A 22284-nucleotide genomic window follows, 5' to 3' on the forward strand; every position below is an offset into this window, starting at 1 on the left:
TCGATAAGGATAGACACATAAATGATGGGACTCATCATTTCATTTTTTATGGATCCCATCATTTATGTGTCTATCCTTATAAATTTTTTTAAGAACATATGTTTTGACTCTAATACTACAATATTATTTTTTTCAAAAATAATATAATAAACATATGGTCCTATTTGATTGGAGCTTATAATTGAGATGTGTTCGGGTACTTTGATTGATTTTAAAATATTAAGGTATTTTTTTAAGAACAGGTAAACTCTTGGCAAAATGAATGTTTCATACGTTATGTTAACTCATCCAATCACAACAGTTGTTCGGACTCAGATCTTTTGAAGAGCGTCACCACGCGCGATTGGATGATCCGTAAGGACAACTGTAGCCTGTCTGGGAGCCACCATCTAAAAGCAGAAATGGACAGGCAGAAACGGAAACACCCATTGTTCGTTGCCTTTGGCCTCGCCCTTGCTTCTCGATCGAGTTGACTCAGCCACCGCAAATCGCCTGACCACCCTTCGAAACCACGCGAACCATCCAGGGCGCCAGGTGGAGAAGAGAAGACTGCGATTGGATCTTGCCCCCCCCCGGCGACCATGGTGTCGAACCACCCCGCCGAGAACGGCGTCGATGGGGATGACGAGCGGGAGGAGGATGACGCTGAAGAGGAAGAGGAGGAGATGGAGGAGGAGGAGGAACCCAGGCTGAAGTACCAGCGGCTTGGAGGCAGCGTGCCGTCACTCCTATCCAACGACGCCGCCGCTTCCATCGCCGTTGCGGAGCGTATGATCGCCCTCGGCACCCACGACGGCACCGTTCATATACTTGATTTCCAGGGCAATCAGGTGGGATACAGCTCAATTCTCTTTCTTGAGCGGCTTTTAGATCACATCTGTCTCTTGATTTCAAACTCTTAGCTAATTAAGTTAGCACATAGTTTTAATTTGTTTTATTGAGGTCTGAAACTTTGCTCACTGAGCCACGGTCCCAAGGAAAATTCTATATTTGCAACTATGCGTTGCTAAAACTATGCCAGATTTGCTCGACATGATGGATATTGTCGTGGCCAAATTACAATAGTTTAATGGACCCGCTTGAACGAATCAGGGTCAGTTTACAGGGAGGATCTATCCCAACGGAAACTTGGTCTGGCTCTAAAGAAAGATTAGAAGATGATTTTTGATTGTTGGTAGCTACAGAAACTGAGTGTCTTTCCCTTTCTCCACACGTGCTTGTAAGCATATATAAGCTCTTAAGTGACGTAGGAGAGTAGTTTTCCTATGACTAGGAATGACCACTGATGATAGATCAATAACGACACTACCCTGAAAATGCTATATAACTTTCAAAGCACACTACTCAATATTCCAGTATAACAAGAGCAACCATATGCATATAAAACACCAATTTTTCAAATATGATTCATTCATAAAAGGAAATGAATTATATAAATTTAAGAACATAAAATGTTTTCTAGCAACAAAATTAATATAGCATGTTTAAATATCTTATCCAAATAAGATGCATTAAAGATGAATGTAATAGGGTACTAGTGAATGATGGAAAAAATAAACGAGCGATGAAAGATGGATTTTCATAAACTTTTTAATGGAAGTTTAGGTAACCAACTTAACTTAGGTAATTTAAGTAAATGGAATATAGAAATTTAAACTTTTATCATCGAATTCAAACTTCAAAAGTAGAACAAACTTTAAATATGATGTATAATGAAAAGGTAATTGGATCATACGATATTTCGATAGAGGTATGAAAGTACCTATGGAAGAAAATATTTCATGGCTTACAAGGTTATTCAACCTGATATTGAAAAAAATGTATGATGTGATTAGCGTAAGTACTCGAGTCATCTTATATAAAAATAAAGGAGATATATAAAATTGTTTGAATTATAGGAGTATTAAACTAATGAGTCATAAAAACTTTGGAAAAGAGTAATAGAAAAAGATTAAGGAAAGAAAACACGGCGATCAAAAATCAATTTGGATTCATGCAAGGAAGGTCGATAATAGAAGTTATACATCTTCTTGGACAACTCATAATATTGAGAATAAAAGCAAGACTTACATATGTTGTTGTTTAAACATGAAATGCATAACTAAAGTAGAAAAAATAACAAAAGGCTCACAAAAGCTTTAACTACAATAGTTGTGTTTTAAAGCAGCAAGATGGTAGTTCACCTAATAAGCTGATGCAATACCTCTACCAACCTTGAGATGAGTTAGAAGAATAATGTAGGGGTAGGTGAATTGGGAAAATTGGTTAGAGATCCTTCCAAAGAAAATTAAATAAAAAGGAGTAGACAAATATAAATAAGAAGGTTAGATGATATTACATATTGTCTCTTGTTTATCTATCTCTAAGATATGTCAATCTTTATAAATTACTTTTATTTTCATTCTCAGACAAGAAAACCTAATGACATCTTATAAAAGAGGGCTTCTACCACTAGTATTGATCAATGTTTCTACCGTCAGGTTGGAATTCTTTGATTATGTGATCACTAATTAGATGTTGATAATACTTGACCAACATGGACCCGTTATATCTCTAGTTGTATAATCTCTGGTTTGGCAACACCCAACCATCTTTGATGTAAAACGACTCTAGGGTTATGTCCATCTATATGCCATACATGCCATGATATGACAGACTAACATCAAGTAGTGTTGGAGGGAGGTTGGCTTCTCATGAAGGGAGGTTGACTATTTCAAGGGAACAAAGATAGAATACTTGAGATTGGGGGGAGAGGATAGTGTGGGTGAAATGTGGCAATTGTCGGTGCAGGGAGGGGTGCCAACAACATCTTCTTGAAAGGGGATGAATCTTTGAAAGGGGAAAGAGCAACAATGATTCATTGAAAAGGAAAAGGGGTAGGAATGATTCTTTGAGAGGGGAAAAGGCGACTTCCCTTTAAGAGGCATATAGGTGGTCACTAGACACAATCGTTTGCAAGGAGACACTAGCGTTGTCCCTTTGTGTGCATAAATGCAGGCGATAATCTCTTATGTATGTGTATGTGAGAATTATTATTACTTTGTCAAATTGAGTTCATGGTTTTAAAACTCGATATAGGCAACTTAGGTGGTTTTGATCCTTCTCCACCTTGCCTAGAGGATAAATGATTTGTACTAATTGACTAATTAAAAAATTGGCATAGGTGGGCTGCTTAGGTAGCCTAGAAAAAATAGTTTTTTAGGTTTTAGTTCACTTAATAGATTGTGGTTCATTTAATAGGGATTAGTTAACCCTAATTTCTAATTTCTACCCTACTTTGAGATCTATCTGATACAACTCCTAAGTTTGACTTCTTTGCTTGACATACCCCTCTCTTGACTTTTTTTCTTCACCCAACACCACTTGTGATTCAAGTATTATGTGATTTCAATTTCAATTTCCCCTTATCTCCATACTAGGTGTGTTTTTCTAGTTTCCTTTGCAATTTCCACGCTATTATTTGTTTATTTTTTGATATCATTTTTTTTCATTGATGATTATTACCGATTTTGATTGTATTATCTGATTTTCACTTATTTTTTATTTTTTTTGTTTTTCTATTTTTCTAAGATTTTAATGCGAATTGTGATGTCCCCATCTACAACCGAGGCGACCAATTGCCTAAAGCCTAGAACCACATTTTAACACTTGATTGGGTTTAATATTTCACTATGATGTGCGTTGATGCAGAGAAAATCTGTTGCTGAGGTGGAATGTTGAAATGGACAACGATGAGGTGAAGGCTGGATGATGTGGAAGCTGTTGAGGTGGAGATCATTGGGTCCAAGTAGCCTGCACACGCTATAAAGAGTGTTATGGGCACTAGAGTTATCCAACAAAGTCCATTTAAGTCACACAAATGTGGATATAGAAAGAATGCAAAGGCACTAAAGAGAGTGGGATTCTTCTCTCCATTTTTTGGTGGATATATCATGTAGGTAGGTGGGAGTTCATATCTAAGTAGACCTATAACTGCGAATCATATGTAGGTATGGCATGGGGACTATGCCTAGGCATGGTCTAGGATTGCATGCTTAAATGGCAGAGGGACCCTTTGTGTGCATAAATGCAGGCGATAATCTCTTATGTATGTGTATGTGAGAATTATTATTACTTTGTCAAATTGAGTTCATGGTTTTAAAACTCGATATAGGCAACTTAGGTGGTTTTGATCCTTCTCCACCTTGCCTAGAGGATAAATGATTTGTACTAATTGACTAATTAAAAAATTGGCATAGGTGGGCTGCTTAGGTAGCCTAGAAAAAATAGTTTTTTAGGTTTTAGTTCACTTAATAGATTGTGGTTCATTTAATAGGGATTAGTTAACCCTAATTTCTAATTTCTACCCTACTTTGAGATCTATCTGATACAACTCCTAAGTTTGACTTCTTTGCTTGACATACCCCTCTCTTGACTTTTTTTCTTCACCCAACACCACTTGTGATTCAAGTATTATGTGATTTCAATTTCAATTTCCCCTTATCTCCATACTAGGTGTGTTTTTCTAGTTTCCTTTGCAATTTCCACGCTATTATTTGTTTATTTTTTGATATCATTTTTTTTCATTGATGATTATTACCGATTTTGATTGTATTATCTGATTTTCACTTATTTTTTATTTTTTTTGTTTTTCTATTTTTCTAAGATTTTAATGCGGATTGTGATGTCCCCATCTACAACCGAGGCGACCAATTGCCTAAAGCCTAGAACCACATTTTAACACTTGATTGGGTTTAATATTTCACTATGATGTGCGTTGATGCAGAGAAAATCTGTTGCTGAGGTGGAATGTTGAAATGGACAACGATGAGGTGAAGGCTGGATGATGTGGAAGCTGTTGAGGTGGAGATCATTGGGTCCAAGTAGCCTGCACACGCTATAAAGAGTGTTATGGGCACTAGAGTTATCCAACAAAGTCCATTTAAGTCACACAAATGTGGATATAGAAAGAATGCAAAGGCACTAAAGAGAGTGGGATTCTTCTCTCCATTTTTTGGTGGATATATCATGTAGGTAGGTGGGAGTTCATATCTAAGTAGACCTATAACTGCGAATCATATGTAGGTATGGCATGGGGACTATGCCTAGGCATGGTCTAGGATTGCATGCTTAAATGGCAGAGGGACCATTCTCAGGTATGACTAAGGACTTCATGTGTGACCAATAATACCAAAAGCAGGTGGGATGGGAGGCGACGCCTAGGGTATCATTAGTCTCCCCTTTAAGTCAAGTCGAGGAGTTGAGGTGCATAAGACTCGATTAGAGTGCTTAAGTTAACAGGATGTTAAGGTGGGTCCCAACATTTGGGCGAAACTGCAAGCTAACGTCGAAGTATTTAAAGACTTTGATGTGCTAGAGATGGACTAAAAAACAGAGATGACATAGAAGTATTCTTAGGATCTCAATTGTGCTGGAAGCTGAGGATGGGTTATAGGCTCAATGCGGGGACTTTAATAAGTCACCGTCTCGAGGCCTTTCTGCTTAGATTTGGTAATATATGAACATACAATGAATTTGATTTAGATGAAAAGGCCTTTGTATGAACATGTAATAAACTAGTCTTGACTTAAAAGAGTCAACCCCATAGTTATGGGCCAAGGGGGGAAGAGATTGGTCCCGAGACCATGGATTAACCTTTGCGGTTTAGGAGAGATATAATCGAAAGTTGACCCCTACCTTGGGCAAACCTTTGAAGTAAAGGGAGAGTTCTATCTCGAAACCCTGGGTGAAACTTTAAGGTCTGGGAGAGAATTGAAAGCCGACCCATGCCTTGGGCGAATCTCTGAGGCAAAGGGAGAGCTCAATCTGAGATCTTGAGCGAACTTCTATGCCGTGAGAAAATCAAAAGTTGATCTTTGCTTTCGACAAACCTCTAAAGTGAATGGGGAGCTCGACCCCAAGGTCTTAAGTGAACCTTTGAGCTTTAAGAGAGAATTAAAAGTTAGCCCTTACCTTGGGCGAACCTATGAGGGAATGGGAAGCTCAATCTTGAGATCTTGAGAAAACCTCTAAGTTTTTGAAGAGAATTGGAAATCAACCCCTACCTTGGACGAATCTCTAAGACTTAGTAGGAGCTCGATCCAGAGACCTTAGGTGAACCTCTAAGGTCTGCAATCCTTGCCTTTGGCGAACCCTGAGATGAAGGAATTTGATCCCGAGATTTTGGGTAAACCTCTAAGGCCGGCGAAAGAATTAGAAGTCAATCATTGTCTTGGATGATCCTATGAGACAAAGGGGGAGCTCAATCCTGAAACCTAAGGCGAATTTCTAAGGTTTAGGAGAGAATTAAATGTTGACCCGGTCTTGGGAGATCCTTTAAGGTGACGAGGAAGTTTGATCCCGAGACCTTAGGAACCTTTTAGGTCCATGAGAGAATTGAAAGTCAACCCCTTCCTTGGGTGAACCTTTGAGACGAAGGAGAACCTCGATCATAAGACCTCAGGTAGACTCTTTGAGGTCTAAGAAAGAATTGAAAGTGAACCTGTACCTTGGAAGAACCTTTGAGGCGAAGGGGGAGCTTGATCTAGAGACCTTTGGCAACCTTTAAGAGTTCGGAGAGAATCAAAAATCAACCCCTACCTTTAGCAAATCCTTGAGACAAAGGGGGAGCTCGATCCCTAAACATTGGGTGAATCTCTAAGGGGAGAGATATGTGAATCAGAATAATAATAAAATAGAGAGTATCCAATTAAAGTTGCAATTCATTGCAATGGAACTCAATGCATCCTAAAGGCCAACCTTTAGGAGGTTAGAGAGGCGTGGCACTAAGCCTCGAGAAATATACAAGGTGACCTTGCCATAATGGGATGTTTGTGAATGCCTTTCGCAATCGTAGGTTCCCAAGTTGGGCAAATTACAGGACTCTCCTCCTGAGATGATGTTGATTCTCCATCAGGTAGGATGATTGTCGTTATCCAACCTTCTCCTAGAAACTTCCTTTTCTTCATGAGAAGGTGAATCTCGCCGTTCTCGGGTTTGATCTCGTCTCCTCCATGCGTGGACACCGTAGGGGACCTCTTACTGACGATGCCAAAAATGATACAACATAAAACTGCCATTGATTTGGAATGCTGAAATGGACAACGACGAGGCCAAGGCTGAATGATGTGGAAGCCGTTGAGGTGGAGATTGTTGAGGCCAAGTCGTAGACATACAAATTATGCACTAGAAAGAGGGTCGGAGTTGTACGATAAAGACCCTCTGATGCTTAAGTTACACAAGGGCGGATGTAGAAAGAATACAGAGACATTAAAAAAAAGTGAGAATTTTCTCCCCTTTTCTGGCCGATATACTTGGGTATTTATACATATAGGTAGGTGGGAGAGCCGTACCTAAGTAGGGTCAACACCATGTCAAGGTATGGCATAGGAACCATGTCCAGGCATCACCTAGTACTAGAGGGGCAAATGGTATAGGGACCATGCCTAAGTATGGTCTAGGACTCTAGGTATGTCCTCCTTGAGTAGCTGGGATGCAAGGCTCGCCTAGGGTATCATCTATCATCAAAGATATGTGCCAATTTTTTATGCTTTTGCTTATCTTAGCACTTTGTTTGTTATGCTTGTGGACCACATTTGTCACTTCCCAATTAGTTAGGTTTTATGCTAATTACTCTAGCTTAGCATAGAGCAAGATCAACCTCCCATTTGCACATCTCCTGGCCATATGCTGGTACAAGAAGGGTATGTTATGCTGTGCCGTTTGACTTTTTGTATGCTGTGCCATTTAGCTTTTGTAATCATTCAATTTTGTACTGAGATCTTCATCTTAACAGGCTGTATAATTTATAAATGAATAAAAAATATTATTATTTATAAGATGTGTCTACCACACATTTGAACTTCCAAGAATCAGCCTTCCATTTCATTGGTGCTTGCTCTCCCTCTGGATTATTTTTTTTCTTTTGATTATTTTCCTTCTATAGTAAACAAAATATGATTGTAGATTAAGTTTTAAAGAGTTTCTTATTAAATTATGGATTGTAATTTGTTAGCCTATGTTAAATAGATGTGAACGTCATTGATGTTCTAACTTCTAATAAGTCTTTTCTAGATCTTGTTTCAAATGAGCATTGCTGCTTGAACATCCTCTATATGTGGTCACAACTAAATTTTTTCTTCGCAGGTCAAAGAATATACTTCCCACACAGCCACCGTGAATGACATTAGCTTTGATTCAGAAGGTGAATATGTTGGTAGCTGTTCAGATGATGGAACTGTAGTCATAAATGGTCTCTTTACCGATGAAAAATTAAAATTTGAGTACCATCGCCCAATGAAGACAATGTCTTTAGACCCTGATTTTTCACGCAAAGCCTCAAGGAGATTTGTTTCTGGTGGGTTGGCTGGTCACCTTTTTCTGAATATGAAGAATTGGTTTGGATACAATAAACAGGTATATCAGGTGTTCCAACATCTCTTCTACTGTTATAATCATCATTAATAGAGCTATAACATTAACAATTGCTCTTTATATTTTCCCATCTAGATTCTTCATGATGGTGAAGGTCCAATACATGCTGTCAGATGGAGAACAAACCTAATTGCTTGGGCAAATGATGCAGGGGTGAAAATTTATGACATGGCCAATAATCAACGCATTGCTTTTATTGAGAGGCCGAGAGGAAGTCCACGCCCTGAACTTTTACTTCCTCACTTGGTCTGGCAGGTTTGTTGAGAATGATCCATCATTACATTGTTATCCAGTCTTTTTCAAAGAAAGTGTAAACTAAGGAAAGTACTTAAGTTAGCTTGAGGATTGTATATATTGGATAGAATGGCATACTGCAAACTTAGTAGCAAACAATACATAAGGCATTTCTTTAAATAGTAAACCCACTGCTTGTCTCTTAGTAAATGGAATAACTAAAGTTGGTTTATAGCAAGGTTTAAAATTTCAACCCGTGCCGAGGTTTCGGTCTTGAACCGGAATGATACGATTTTGGTACCGTATCGTGCCATGCCGATATAGTTTCGGTATTTTTTAAATATAAAATATATTAATTAAAAACTAAAATATTTAAAAAAATAAACAAGATAAAAAATAATCTTTTTAAAAAGGAAAAGATATGAAAATAGATAAATAAATAAATAAAAATTTTATTATAATTTTTAAATTAAAATAAATGAAATATAAAATTAATTAGATAATTTTATTAGGGTTTAATAAAGTCTCTTTAGATTATCTCCACCATAAATAGGAGTTGATTAAAAAAATTAACCTAAGTTTAATTAAAAAAATTTGAAATCCGACACCACTCACAAGCCCGCACGACTTCAGTGCTATCGCAGGGTTGCGCGACCAGCCATGGCCGCGGGGATTGCATGACTCCTTTGGCGCGACCACGTTGGTCGTGCAACCCCTCTGTAGTGCGGTCGCACGATGCCTCCACGGAGGCAGCGGAAGGGTTATGCAATCTCTCCGCTACTGTTGCAGGGTAGAGTGACCCCTCTGCTGTGAACACAGGGTCGTACAACACGTCGCACTTGTCGTGGGTCTGGTGCCGGGTTCGTGCCGGTGCCGGTCGCCGAGTGGAACGAGACGTTTCGCCCATTTCGACCGTTTCGGCACGACACTTTAAACCATGGTTTATAGTATTTTTGGTTACAGGACTTGAGGTCCGGAAATGTTAGCTTTTCTGTATTTGCCTTGTATTGTTCATGTTTAGAATGGATCTTTCCACCTGAGTTAGTGATGCATATTCTGAGATGTTATAACTGAAGAAGACACGTGCTCAAGTCAGGTTTTGTTTGATCTATGTTTAGTCATTCATTTTTATTTCAGGTGTAAAATGTAGTTTTTTTGCTTCCTAAATTTTTAGTTCATACATGTGAAAATCAATATTACTGTTGTGGGAGTTGGAGGATCAGACTTTTCCATTAGGTCATTTAGGAGAAGGGTTCAAATTATGTTAGAAGGGTTCAAATTATGTTATAAGGGTTCAAATTATGTTGGAAAAGGCTTTCTTGATGGTGACATTAAATAATTACACCAAGTAGTTTTTAGCATTTTGATTTTAATAATAAAAAGTCAGAAATTATCACAAGACTTAATTTCCTACTTATAGTGACTAATCTTCTGTAAGTCAGTGTTTGCATGCTAAGCACTTCTTTCTCATGTCTAGGCTGACACACTCTTGGTTATTGGCTGGGGAACATCTGTTAAAATAGCAGCGATTAAGAGCAACCAATCTAGTGGAGCAAATGGGATGCAAATAAGTTTATCCATAACTAGTACAAAGTATGTGGATATTGTAGCATCTTTTCAAACTAGCTACTATATATCTGGCATTGCTCCCTTTGGTGATACTCTGGTTGTGCTTGCTTACATTCCGGAGGAGGAGAATGGAGAAAAAGACTTCAACAGTAGTCCACCTGCCAGGCTGGTAAAATTTTTACTACCAGTTTCATCAAGGGGTTGCTTGATATTTCAGTATCTTCCCTTGATATTTCATATAGTCTAATTCTTTGTGTATTTTTTTTTTTTTTTTGACTATTTCCTGTTCCTTTGTGCATCCAAGTTAGTAGTCTTACTTTGACTATTTCCATGCGTCTTTATATTCTAGTTGAAAGTTCTATTTATAACTAGTTCCATTTAAGAAACCGATTTGTAAATCTTTCCTCAATTACTTTTTATTATGCAGAAAATTTATTTGTGTCCTCACAATATTGCTGTATGTTTTGTTCACTAAATAGTTTGTGCTACCTATATCTTCTTGTTCTCTGTCTAGACTGATTGAAGAATATCTATACACATTTAGAATCTTTAAGGTGATCTCTTTCTGTATTCACTTGAAAATTTTAATTTATTGAATCTCAACGTATATTGCTCCAAAGATGTTTCGCATGTAGATTGATAAAAACTGAACATAAAATGGCTTCATACTTGGTTAAGAGTATATTTCCATGATGCTGGAAGATTACATTCTCCCATCCCGTCGATCTTGTTCAAATCAACTGCCTTGTTACTGCAACACAGTTTGTTATCTTGCTTCAGCCAACCTTCTTTTGTACAGGCACATATTTTTCTTGGTGTAATCAACATAATATCAATGTCAATGTCTTGTATAATATCCTAGCAATGGTTAAATGAATTTTGGAAAGACAAGCATCATTTCTGACATCAAAATTATCAGAAGCCTCTTTCTGCGTCTTCCTCATCCACACATGTTCCCACCTACTGATTTACTGCAACTTTACATCTTTGTCATAGTGCAGCTCATTCTGATTGCTCAACAATCTTCAAAGGTAGATCCGCTACCTTAACGATCCCCCTAGAGCCGGCTTTACAGATATGGAGGGAGGTTCATGCTGGCATGGTTTAAAATTTCGACCCGTGCCGAGGTTTCGGTCTCAGGCCGGAACGATACGGTTTCGGTATCGTATCGTGCCGTGCCGATATAGTTTCGGTATTTTTTATTTATCTATAATAATGATAAGATAAATATGTTTATTGTGTATATAAAAATAAGTTATATATTGATTTATTATAAGTTCTCAATTATTGAATAATTTAATATTGTTAGAAAAAATAATTAAAAATAATTTTATTTAAATAGAATTGATATATCAATAATTCAAATTAAAATGGAAGTATCTATAATAATAATAATAATAATAATAATAATTAATACAAGATATAATTTTATATTAATAATAATTATATAAATTAACTATTTATTCATTTAATTAATTATTAATTAAATAATATATATTTTAAATAGTAAAAAATATCAAGTAAAAAAATTTTAAAAAAAAACAGAATATAAATATAATTTATTAGAATTTTTTTACATTTTTTAAAAAATTTAAATGAAATTTAAAATAATAAAAATATATTAGAATATAAATAAGAATTATTATATATTTTTAAAAAATTTTGAAATTTAAAATATTATTTTTTCAGTATATTAATTAATTTATTTAATTTATTTTAATTTTAAATATATTTTTTATATATTTTATTAGGATAATTTAACTAGGTTTATAAAAGCCTCTTCGAAATATCACATATGCTCTACCCATCCTCCTTAGGAATTGTTTAAATTAATAAAATAAAATAAATAATTATTAAAAACAGGGGAAAAAAAAAAAACGCAGTAGCGTACGCGAGATCGCGCCCGCGCGCGATCGATCTGGCAGACGCGTCCGGCGAAGCTGGAAGCGTCGCCGGACGCCTCCGGCGGCTCCGGAAGGGTCGCCGGAAGCGTCCGGCGACCCTGCCGGACGCTTTCGGCGCCGCAGCAGAAGGCGTCGCGTACAGAAGGCGTCGCGCGTGACGCTTTCGGTGCCGAAGGTGCCGCGGGACGCCGCCGGAGGCGTCCCGCGTCTCCTCCAGCTCCGAAGGAGGCGTCCCTCGTCTCCTCCGGCGCCGCCGAGACGGGGACGCCTCCCGTGCCGGTTTCGGCCGCTCGACGGAACGGTAAAAACCGTCCGTGCCGGGCGGCACGGAACGGCACTTCAAACATTGCATGCTGGTACACAAGCATTGAGCGCATGGTGGGATCGACCATGTCGGCCATCACTCCGGGGGATCGACCCCTGACCATTACGCCAGAGTTGCCATGCACTCACCGCTACGCCTTGGGGACAACTGCTCAACAATCTTCAAATTCTTATACTTTGTTGCCATATTCATTTTTGCTCATATATTAGTATAAACATATTATTTGAGACTAGAGACTCAATTGGATTTTTAGGAACAACACTATTTTCAAACTGACAAACTTCTCAGGTGTTTGATTGGATGATCAATGTTTTTGGTTCTGGGGCATATGATAGCTGATCGTCTTTTTTTTATAAAATATCAACATACCATAATCTTTTGGTACATGTTATTTGCAAACATATTGTATTAACTGATGAGAGTGTAAATAGATTGAAGGTGATGCTAAAACTGTGGAGAAAAACTTTGGAAATTAGAACTGAAACTGAATTAAAATGTATTAAAAATGTATTTCAGTTATCTAAGTTATATAAAAAGAATTAAGGGAATAGTTGAAAATTAAGATGGTTGAACACTAAATTCCTTTTAGTTATGTAGGATGGATATTGATGAAAATATAGAATAAAGAGTGATCAGTCAAAATAAACACAAGCTTTTGGAGGATTGTCTTGATTCATCACTATGGTCCATTATGTTGAAGGGAAAATTTCATAATAATACGGTCAAATGTCTGAAATCTCATTCTGAGCTTGAGTTTTGATCTCAATCCGGAATGAGATAGTGTGATGGATGTACTAACATGCCATGCTAGAGGCAGTTGAGGAGGATAGGAAGAATCAAGAAAGAGAAGAACATTTAGGAGCCTTGGGGAAGAGAAGAATCTAAGGACGTACCAATACACTGTCGCCACTTTTGTGGAAGAATTAGGAAGCTTCTCATGTGCTATGGAAGGCTTCACTGCCTCAGGATGTACCAACACACTGTTGCCACCATTTAGCAAGGGTCAAGAAATGTTGTGAAGTTTCCTGTGGTGTTGTTAGAGCCTCTGCTGCCTCAAGGTTACCGCCTCACTCTCATCACTGCCACCTTGCACCTCGCTGTTACCTCACACCACATTTTTACTTCACCACATGCTATTTTTACTTCACCCCATCCTATGTCAGTGTCTTCACAGAAGGGCGGGAGGCTTCACACAATTGTCATGGAAGCCTCAAATGCTTCTGGTGAAGAGTTCGATTGTGTTGCCTTCGTTGTGGAAGAAGCCCGATCAGTTTCATTCGTGATGTTTTGCAAGTTGATTAATGGATGGAACAAAAATTTTCACATATGCCAATCAATGGAAGGATATTATAATCCATGACCATGGTACATTTTGTCATGCTTTATGAATTGGTGTTAAACTAGTAAGAAGCAGCACATATAAAATGTTAATGTAACAAAAATGAGAATGCTAAAATGGATGAATGGAGTTGCCCAAAAGAAAATAATAAATAAAACAATTAGGCGCTACTCTAATCGATGCTAAAATGAAAAATAAATAAATTTGTGTGGTATGAACCATGACTTGAAATCTTGTACTTTGCTGGGTGGCATTATCTAAATGCATCATTTCAATAAATTGTTGGAACTCGATATTATTCGGCATGACATATTTAATCAATCCTATGTCACTGTGTCAATCATGTTGATAGCGTGCACATTCAACATCTCTTAACATGCTGCAAAATGCCACTACATGAATTGAAATAATGGTTGTTATTTCTTTTGTAGCTTTACAAATTCTAAATGAAACATAAAATATGAAGTTAGATATATAATTGTGTTATCTTCTTCTTTTTCATCTCCTTTGTCTCCCCCTTTCAATTGTCTACTAGCACCACATGTTGAAACACCGAGACCAAACTAAAATAGTATCGTTCCAATCAAAGTTCGAAACTTTGGCATGGCTCTTGATTTTGAACCCTGGTATGAACATATTAAAAGGCAACTTAAAGAAAATATAGCTGTGTGGATCTCAAAAGAAAACATTAGTTAATATAAAAAATTAATGTAATTAATTTGAACATTACTAGTAATATAATTGGCTAAAAGGAATTCTGGACTATCTGGATTCTTGTGCATGTGGCCTTTTAATTATATATATAAATGAGTTGTTGGGCATATGCATATGGATGTTGGACATTGGTCAACCTGTTGTCAACCTTATAGGGATCTTATGCGAAAATAACATATAATGCAGCGGAAAAAAGATCGCTCTAGAGTTCTATGCGAATATGGTATACTCCTTCTTACTACTCTATCACATAGTTAGGTTACCTTTGTTGCGTGAACGGTACTCCTAACAGCAATTTTGATTCGGATACAAATCTCAGCACGATCAGAACATTTGCGCCTCTACGGTATCCACATGAACATGTTTCCCGTTCGTCGCACGAACTCAGATTAAGAGAAGAACCACTTTCGTAGTACTAGCCACACAAGGGTATTCGGCCAAGAGTAAGAAGAAGAAGAAGATGAAAAGTCTCATGTGAAAATTTCACTCAAAAGGCCTTTTATATTCATTTAAGGAATACCTAAGGTTTCATACTTTTTGGTCTTCTTCTATTAATGATGAGTTAATCTCCATTAATTTCTATTAATCTTCTTAATGGGTTGGATTAATATATTGGATTACACATTAATTCAATAACTCAATGAGTCTAATCCATTAATTCAAATGAGTATAATTCAGATTAGACTCAATCCAATGAGTCTAACTTAATGAGTCTAATTCGGATTAGACTTAACCCTATGGTCTTAGGGTCCATCATATTTTAGTCAAACTAAAATAAACCCATCTCCAAATTAACATGTTCTTTGTATGTGACTCAATAGACTCTCATATATTCAAATCAACATTTTAGATACTTAAGCAATGAGTGGCATCTAACAATGCACCATTGCTACCCAAGTGACGAGAATATCGAGATCCGACCTAACTTGTCTGTGTCTATTATCTTGTATAACTCAGTCCTTCTATCCTTAATATCTAGATTGATCGATGAGGCATAGTCCGCCATCCTCTTATCAATCTTTGTGTTTCTTGATCCCTACGTAGACACACTCAATCAAATAAACTCAATATCTCATATTAACTAATTTGAGCATGGTCATGCATTCTTGTATCCTACTTAATCAAGAGCTTCACAGATATCACTTCAGTCATATAAAAGAGATAGATCCCATCTACATCACTCACATCCCTCCATATAACTTATTGCATATCCAGTGATCGATTTTATAGTCCGCCTTGTTACAGGTGACGTTTGCCGATACTAAAGTACACAACTCCTTATGTAGGGAATCATAGTGACTTCAAGTTTAAGAACTATTCATACCAATAGTCACTATGAGAATGTTTATGATACTCATATAACGATCTATGAAATATTCTCATGGCAGGTCAATTCAGTACATATTTTCTAATATATACCCATGTGTCAACTTGATATCTTATATCCATGACTTGTGAGATTAAGTCATCAATTAACTTATATACTAGTCTCAACGTGTTAATATTGCCCTTGTATATTAATGCTTGACTAGGAATACTTAAGAGTAGTATTCTATATATATCTACAACCTTCCACTATCAATTCAACCAATTAATATATTGTAGAGTAGAACCTACTACCCTAAAACTTATTATACTTATTTATCTGATACATATCTGAAGTAAATATAATAATCATTGCCTTTTATTAATGAAATATGATACAATATGTTCTCAATCAATCAACTCTTGATTGGCTCTTAGGGCTTACACTAACAAGCCTACCACTAGTGGTGTGGATTCAATGATAACCGTTCAAGAAGAAGAAGAGGAAGTGGAGGATGAGGAAGTTTCAAGGACACTAGTTGCTATTGTTCCTACTTTGGTAGTTAGGTTCAATTTTGTATGAAATTTTCTGTTAATGTATTTTCCCCATCAAAACTTGCAACTATTTGAGGCTGCAACTAGTTGCAAAGAGGAAGGTACCGAGTTACGGTTTTTTTTCCAAATAATTCAGTGACAAACGTGTATAATTTACATAGAAATCTTTGTGGTTAAAGTTTCATAGTTTTGAGAATCCTGTTCTTGTTTGATTTCTTTTGCATTGTTTTTGCAATTGTAATGATGTATGTTTAGCTATCTATTTAGATTGAAATGGTGTTTTCAGTTTTCAAGGCAATTTCTTGTTTATATTTTTTTTATCCATCAAAAGCTTGCAGCTACTTGAGGCTGTAACTTGTTGCATGGAAGAAATTACTTTCTGTGTTTTTTTCCCAAATAATTCAGTGACTAACATATAATTTACATAGAAATCTTTGTGGTTAAGTTTCTTAGTTTTGAGAATCTTGTCCTTGTTTGGTTTTTTTCCTTTGTTCTTATGACTGGAATAATGTGGTTTTAAGTTTGTTTAGATTCAAATGTTGTTTTCAAGTTTGAAAGTCTTTTCTGGATTTTACCTATTGCGTCAATGAGTGAGATTTTTTTTCAAAAATCAAAATTCAAATTGTCTTATCAGTGAGTGATATTTGAACTCTTTACCATTCTTTTTCTTCTTTGATGCAATGAGAACATCAAATATTTAAGGAAATATTACAACTTTGATATTGTCCTTTGAAATGGTGAACGACTACTTTTACTCATACAAAATGTTTTGTTAAATGATCTTACATGGATGTAATCTGCATATGGTCCCAATTTATGCTAGGCAAATTTCCCACGCTCATCCTAAAGTTGGGGAATTTTCAAATTGGTGCTTGTGGTTTTATTTCTTATCAAATCATGCACCTTTTCCATTTTACATATGACATGTACCTTTGGTTTCACAATTTAATTTTTTCCTCTTAGATTTTTTAAAGGTAAAAACGTTATGTTATCATTTTGGACAAACAGTGGTTCCTAGATCTATCTGAATTTTTCCTTTTAAAGGTCAATGGGTTGTTTCGAGTCATCATCATGACTCTTACCTTGCCACATTTGATCTTTTGTGGTCCATCAAGGTGATTTGACCCAAACCACCTTAATGGTCCTTAGACAAATCTTGCTCTTACAAATCAATTATTCCTTATTTATCCAAAATGACAAATAAATTTTGAAAGAAATAAATTGATTTTTGTGACGAGTACTTTGGGCATGTAAAGAATGGAGATGCATGATTTGGAAAGACACTAAACTAGGTGTTCCCATTGCGAATTCTAGAACTTTAGGGGGTGCCCATTAGGAAATTTGCCTTTACTTATTTATTGATACTGTTTAAGAACCACTCAAATTATGTTATCCCTATTGGTCTATTGAAATTCATAAGGTAGAAACCATATTTCACACTGAATCTATATAAAGATAATCCAAATTTGAAATTCCAATATTTGTGAATCAAACATGTTTAGGAACTTGGGTAACTGTGTACTTATGTTTTCATTTTTATAGTTGTCGAACCTTAGATTATCATATATAAAAAATTGTAGTTATCTTGGAGAAAAAACATAATAGAATCACATCATTCATGAAGGTGAATTACCGGAGGGGATCTATATTCTATGTCTATCTAGATATATAACATTCTACAAGCAAGTGCATCATTCCAGATGTTAATGTCCAAATTGAAGACCTGAGTTCAAGTGTGTCTTATGAAATTTACAATTAGAAATTGCATGATGTTGTTTTCTGGTTCATTTCATTTTGTTCTTGAGAAATTTTCCTTTTTTCTATATTCTTTTTATGCAGTGTTTAATGTATCTGGTAGATTGAAAAGGATGGTTATTATGCTCAAAGCTAGGTTTAATCACCCTTGCACACCTATTCTTAGCAAAACTTTTCTATAGGGAACTGCACAAAGACCGGTGGTACGAATTGTCTCATGGAAAAATGAGGAGCTAACAACAGATGCTCTGCCAGTCCATGGTTATGAGCATTATAAAGCAAAGGATTATGCCCTTGCACATGCTCCTTTCTCAGGTTTGCAGTTTCTCATGTGGTGTTGTTACAAATCTGTATCATACGTTCAGCACTTACCTTATCCTTTGCTGCCCTTTCAAATATAGGAAGTAGCTATGCTGGTGGTCAGTGGGCTGCTGGTGATGAACCTTTATACTACATAGTATCTCCCAAGGACGTTGTAATTGCAAGGCCTAGGTTTGTGGTCTTTTTTTGTTTTTTGGAATATTGATTTTGAACTGTTCAAGAGCTAATGGAAAAGATCTTCATCCAATAGAACTTTGTGAGACTTGATCTTTGGTTCTTTGCTATGATAGCTTAAATCCAAATATTTGACTTTTGGGCTTGCTTCTTTTCTCTGCAAGTGTTAAATTTCAGGCCCAATTGCTAGAATTGGTGGCTTTGAATTTTCTGCTTCTATTTTGTAACATTTTGCAAGCTCAATGCATTGGTTGAGCCTGGTGCTATGTCCAGTAAGGCAGCTAAGAAGTACTAGCAGGCTGAGCCATTCAAATTGTTGAAAGCTTATCCTTGTAGCACATGAAACTAATTAGATTGACTGAATTTGTTGCATTCTTCCCCACTTGTATCCTTGACATCCTTGTCCAGTCAAACCATGTCATGCTGATTGTCCCAGCAGGTGATCTGAAACTCCAACTTGTACCCATTAACTTTGTGGGCTCAACTCCGATGACCCAAAGAAGTTAACTGTAGTAACGCTGTTAACCCTTATGAATCTTTGTAGCTAGTCTCCCAGTTGTGATGTGACAACAAATTAAGGTGGAAGAGTTTTCAATAATGGTTTCAAGTTTGGTATTATGCTTTGTGGTTGGAGTCAGGTGTTTGCAAACCCTGGTATTATTGGTAGAATCATTGTCACAGTAATCAATTCCATCTTCTTCATCTGTAAACAGTAGGTAATGAGTAGTTTATACATGTATTCATGCTAGAGATGCCGAAGATCATATTTCTTGGCTTCTGCAACATGGTTGGCATGAGAAAGCATTAGCTGCAGTTGAAGCAGGTCAAGGACCGACGGAGCTTCTTGATGAGGTATCCTATGTTTTCTGGTTTCTTCTTTAATTGAACACTCAAAAATTGGTTCCTAGGTGGCTGATTCAAGCAACTTGATTTGATTGTCTCCTTAGTGTATATTTTTCCAAACATTTTTTTTGTACAATTGGATAATTATATTTTTTTGTATCTCATGAAGACATGCATTTCTCAGATAAATTTTTACTGAATATTGCTGTAACAGGACATTTTCTTGATTGCATTGTATTCGTTTCAGATTCATTGGTGCGTCTTAGATGTATATCATGCATGGAGATAGTACATTTGACAAAAACTTGTTAGATTTTACTGATTGCATAAATGTAGATCCTCTGGAATTTCTGAACCATATGGTAATTGGTGCTTGACGTGGTTCAAACTATTTTAGTGTTGGACAAGAGCTGTCATCCAAACAAGCAAGAATCGAATGAAACAGTTTGGTTGTAAGTAAAAATATCTATTATGCTCACACATCCATAATGGTAACAGTAGACACACCTTATTGCAAAGGCCAAATACTTGATCATATAATACTGATTTACATTGGTCATTACAACATGGTATAAAATCTTGTGCTGAACTGCCGGTACTGGCGAAACATTTCATTTCGCCTGCAGAACGGCATTGACACACCTGAGGTCCTAAGGCCCCACAACCTCCGCAAATGCATTGCACCAGCCCCGTGGCCGCTCCAGATGCATCGTGCAAACCCTGCAGTCACTGGTGGCTTGGAATAGGGGCCAAAATTTAGCTTTTAATTAAATAAAATTTAAATTAATAATTTCAATCAACTCCTAACTATAATAGAGATAATTTAAATAGACTTAATTAAACCCTAAAAAATCTCTCTCTCTCTCTCTCTCTCTCTATATATATATATATATACCCCCTACTTATCTTATTGTGAGCACCATGTGTAATTTGTTTTTTAATTTCTTTGTTTATATATATATATATATATATATATATATATATATATATATATATATACATGAGAATGTTATCATACTTACCTTATGGTGCTCATCTTATGAGCACTAAATATATTTTTTTAGAGTTTAGGGTTATATATATATATATATATATATACTATAGCCCAAACCCTAAACTCGAAAGACTAAATCCTAAATTCTAAACCCTAAACTCTAAAAAAATATATTTAGTGCTCATAAGATGAGCACCATAAGGTAAGTATGATAACATTCTCATGTATATATATATATATATATATATATTATATATTATATTTAAAAAAAATACTGAAACCATATCGGCATGACACGATATGATACTGAAATTGTATCGTTCCAGTCCAAGACCGAAACTTCGGTATAGGTTGAGATTTTAAACCATGCATATATGCATTAGAGTTTATCTATTGAGAAAAAAAAATTAACTTAAAGAGCAAATAGGCCTCTTTATATTTTTTAACAAGATGTCATTTATTGTTGTTTGGTAAAATAATGGTATGGTCAAGTTTGGTAGCACCAATTCTAGTTATTATATGGCTTCTGTGCTAGTTGAGTTTGTATAGTCTTGAGATTATTTATGTGCTTGGGTGATTTTCTTAGAATGGCAATCATGTAGCATATATGAAATCTTTCCATGCTCGCAAGAAAACAATTCAACATCTGAAGTAGAAATTGAGAGGATCATTTCAGTTTCATTAAAAATTTCATGTTAATGTGGAATCAATTGTCAATTTACTGGTAAATTCATAATCTTTTATACGTTGTCCTTTTATATAGACTTCTAAGTTTTCTATTAATAGAATATTTATTCTAACAATAGTATGTAGGAATGGAAGAAAGAAAAGTTAAAGGTTATGTGCATTGGGCATAGGGTTGTAAATGTATGAAACGTTTGTGAACAAGTTTGGTGTTCGGCTCGGTAAGAGTTTGTTTATGTTCGTTCAATATACACAAGATTAATTAAATGAATAAGCTTGAACAACTCGTTTAACTAAATGAACAAGCTTGAACACATATGTGTTCAGCTCGTTGACGTTCATGAACAATGTTTATGGATATGTTCGTGAACAATGTTATGAATAATGTTTGTAAAGAAGGTTCATGAACAATATTCGTGAACAACATTTGTGAATCAGCAATAAAATTCTTATCAACTTACTAAATAAATAAAGAAACTTTCAAAATAAACAAACAAATTTGTATTATCAAGCTTAATAACTAATCAAAATGTAAAATTTTAAACAATCAAACAAGTTTAAGTTGAGAGCTCGATAACACATAAACGAATCAAGCTCAAGCCAAGCTCAAACAAAGCTCAAGCTCATTAAAAAAAAAAAAAATCAAGTCAAGCTTGAACAATCATTTTAACAACTTGGTTCATTTTAGACTCGGCTTGGCTAGACTAGGCTACCTGGTCAAACAAGCTTGAACACCACAAAGCTTGGCTCGTCTTGGCTTGTTTACAACCCTAATTGTGCAATTGGAATGTTAAAACTCTATGTGGCTCTCTGTGACTATTTCATGACAAGACTTTCTTTGTCTCTGATTGGAACATATCTATCATATACCCTCATAGGCCATGTTTGGTATCCTAGCTTTTAGGATCTCTTGCTTGCTCTTATTAAATTTTTTGTTCTACTAATATTTTTACATCATTGCATATTAAGAGAATTTGAATCTTATTAAGTGATTTATGGCTATAAATTGCAAGCCAGGTGGGTTCAAGATACCTTGACCATTTGATTGTTGAAAGGAAGTATGCAGAGGCTGCATCTCTATGCCCTAAAATACTTCGAGGATCTGCTTCAGCCTGGGAAAGGTTTATTAAACCTCCACTTGTGTGTTAGCATTATT

General features: G+C 36.0%; 1 protein-coding gene across 1 annotated transcript in view; it reads left to right on the forward strand.

The window, feature by feature from the left end:
• Positions 1–413: 413 nt before the first annotated feature.
• The window catches only part of LOC122028799 (vacuolar protein sorting-associated protein 41 homolog), a 32073-nt gene continuing 10202 nt past the window's right edge, over positions 414–22284 (forward strand). Inside the window, exons 1-8 of the mRNA XM_042587706.1 lie at positions 414–830; positions 8125–8394; positions 8488–8667; positions 10124–10384; positions 18295–18427; positions 18514–18604; positions 19357–19459; positions 22146–22249. Coding sequence (XP_042443640.1) covers positions 582–830; positions 8125–8394; positions 8488–8667; positions 10124–10384; positions 18295–18427; positions 18514–18604; positions 19357–19459; positions 22146–22249 — 1391 coding nt within the window. The 5' untranslated portion in view covers positions 414–581. The remainder of the gene's footprint in view (positions 831–8124; positions 8395–8487; positions 8668–10123; positions 10385–18294; positions 18428–18513; positions 18605–19356; positions 19460–22145; positions 22250–22284) is intronic.

This window comes from Zingiber officinale, chromosome 10B (assembly GCF_018446385.1).
Source record: "Zingiber officinale cultivar Zhangliang chromosome 10B, Zo_v1.1, whole genome shotgun sequence".
NCBI lineage: Eukaryota > Viridiplantae > Streptophyta > Magnoliopsida > Zingiberales > Zingiberaceae > Zingiber > Zingiber officinale.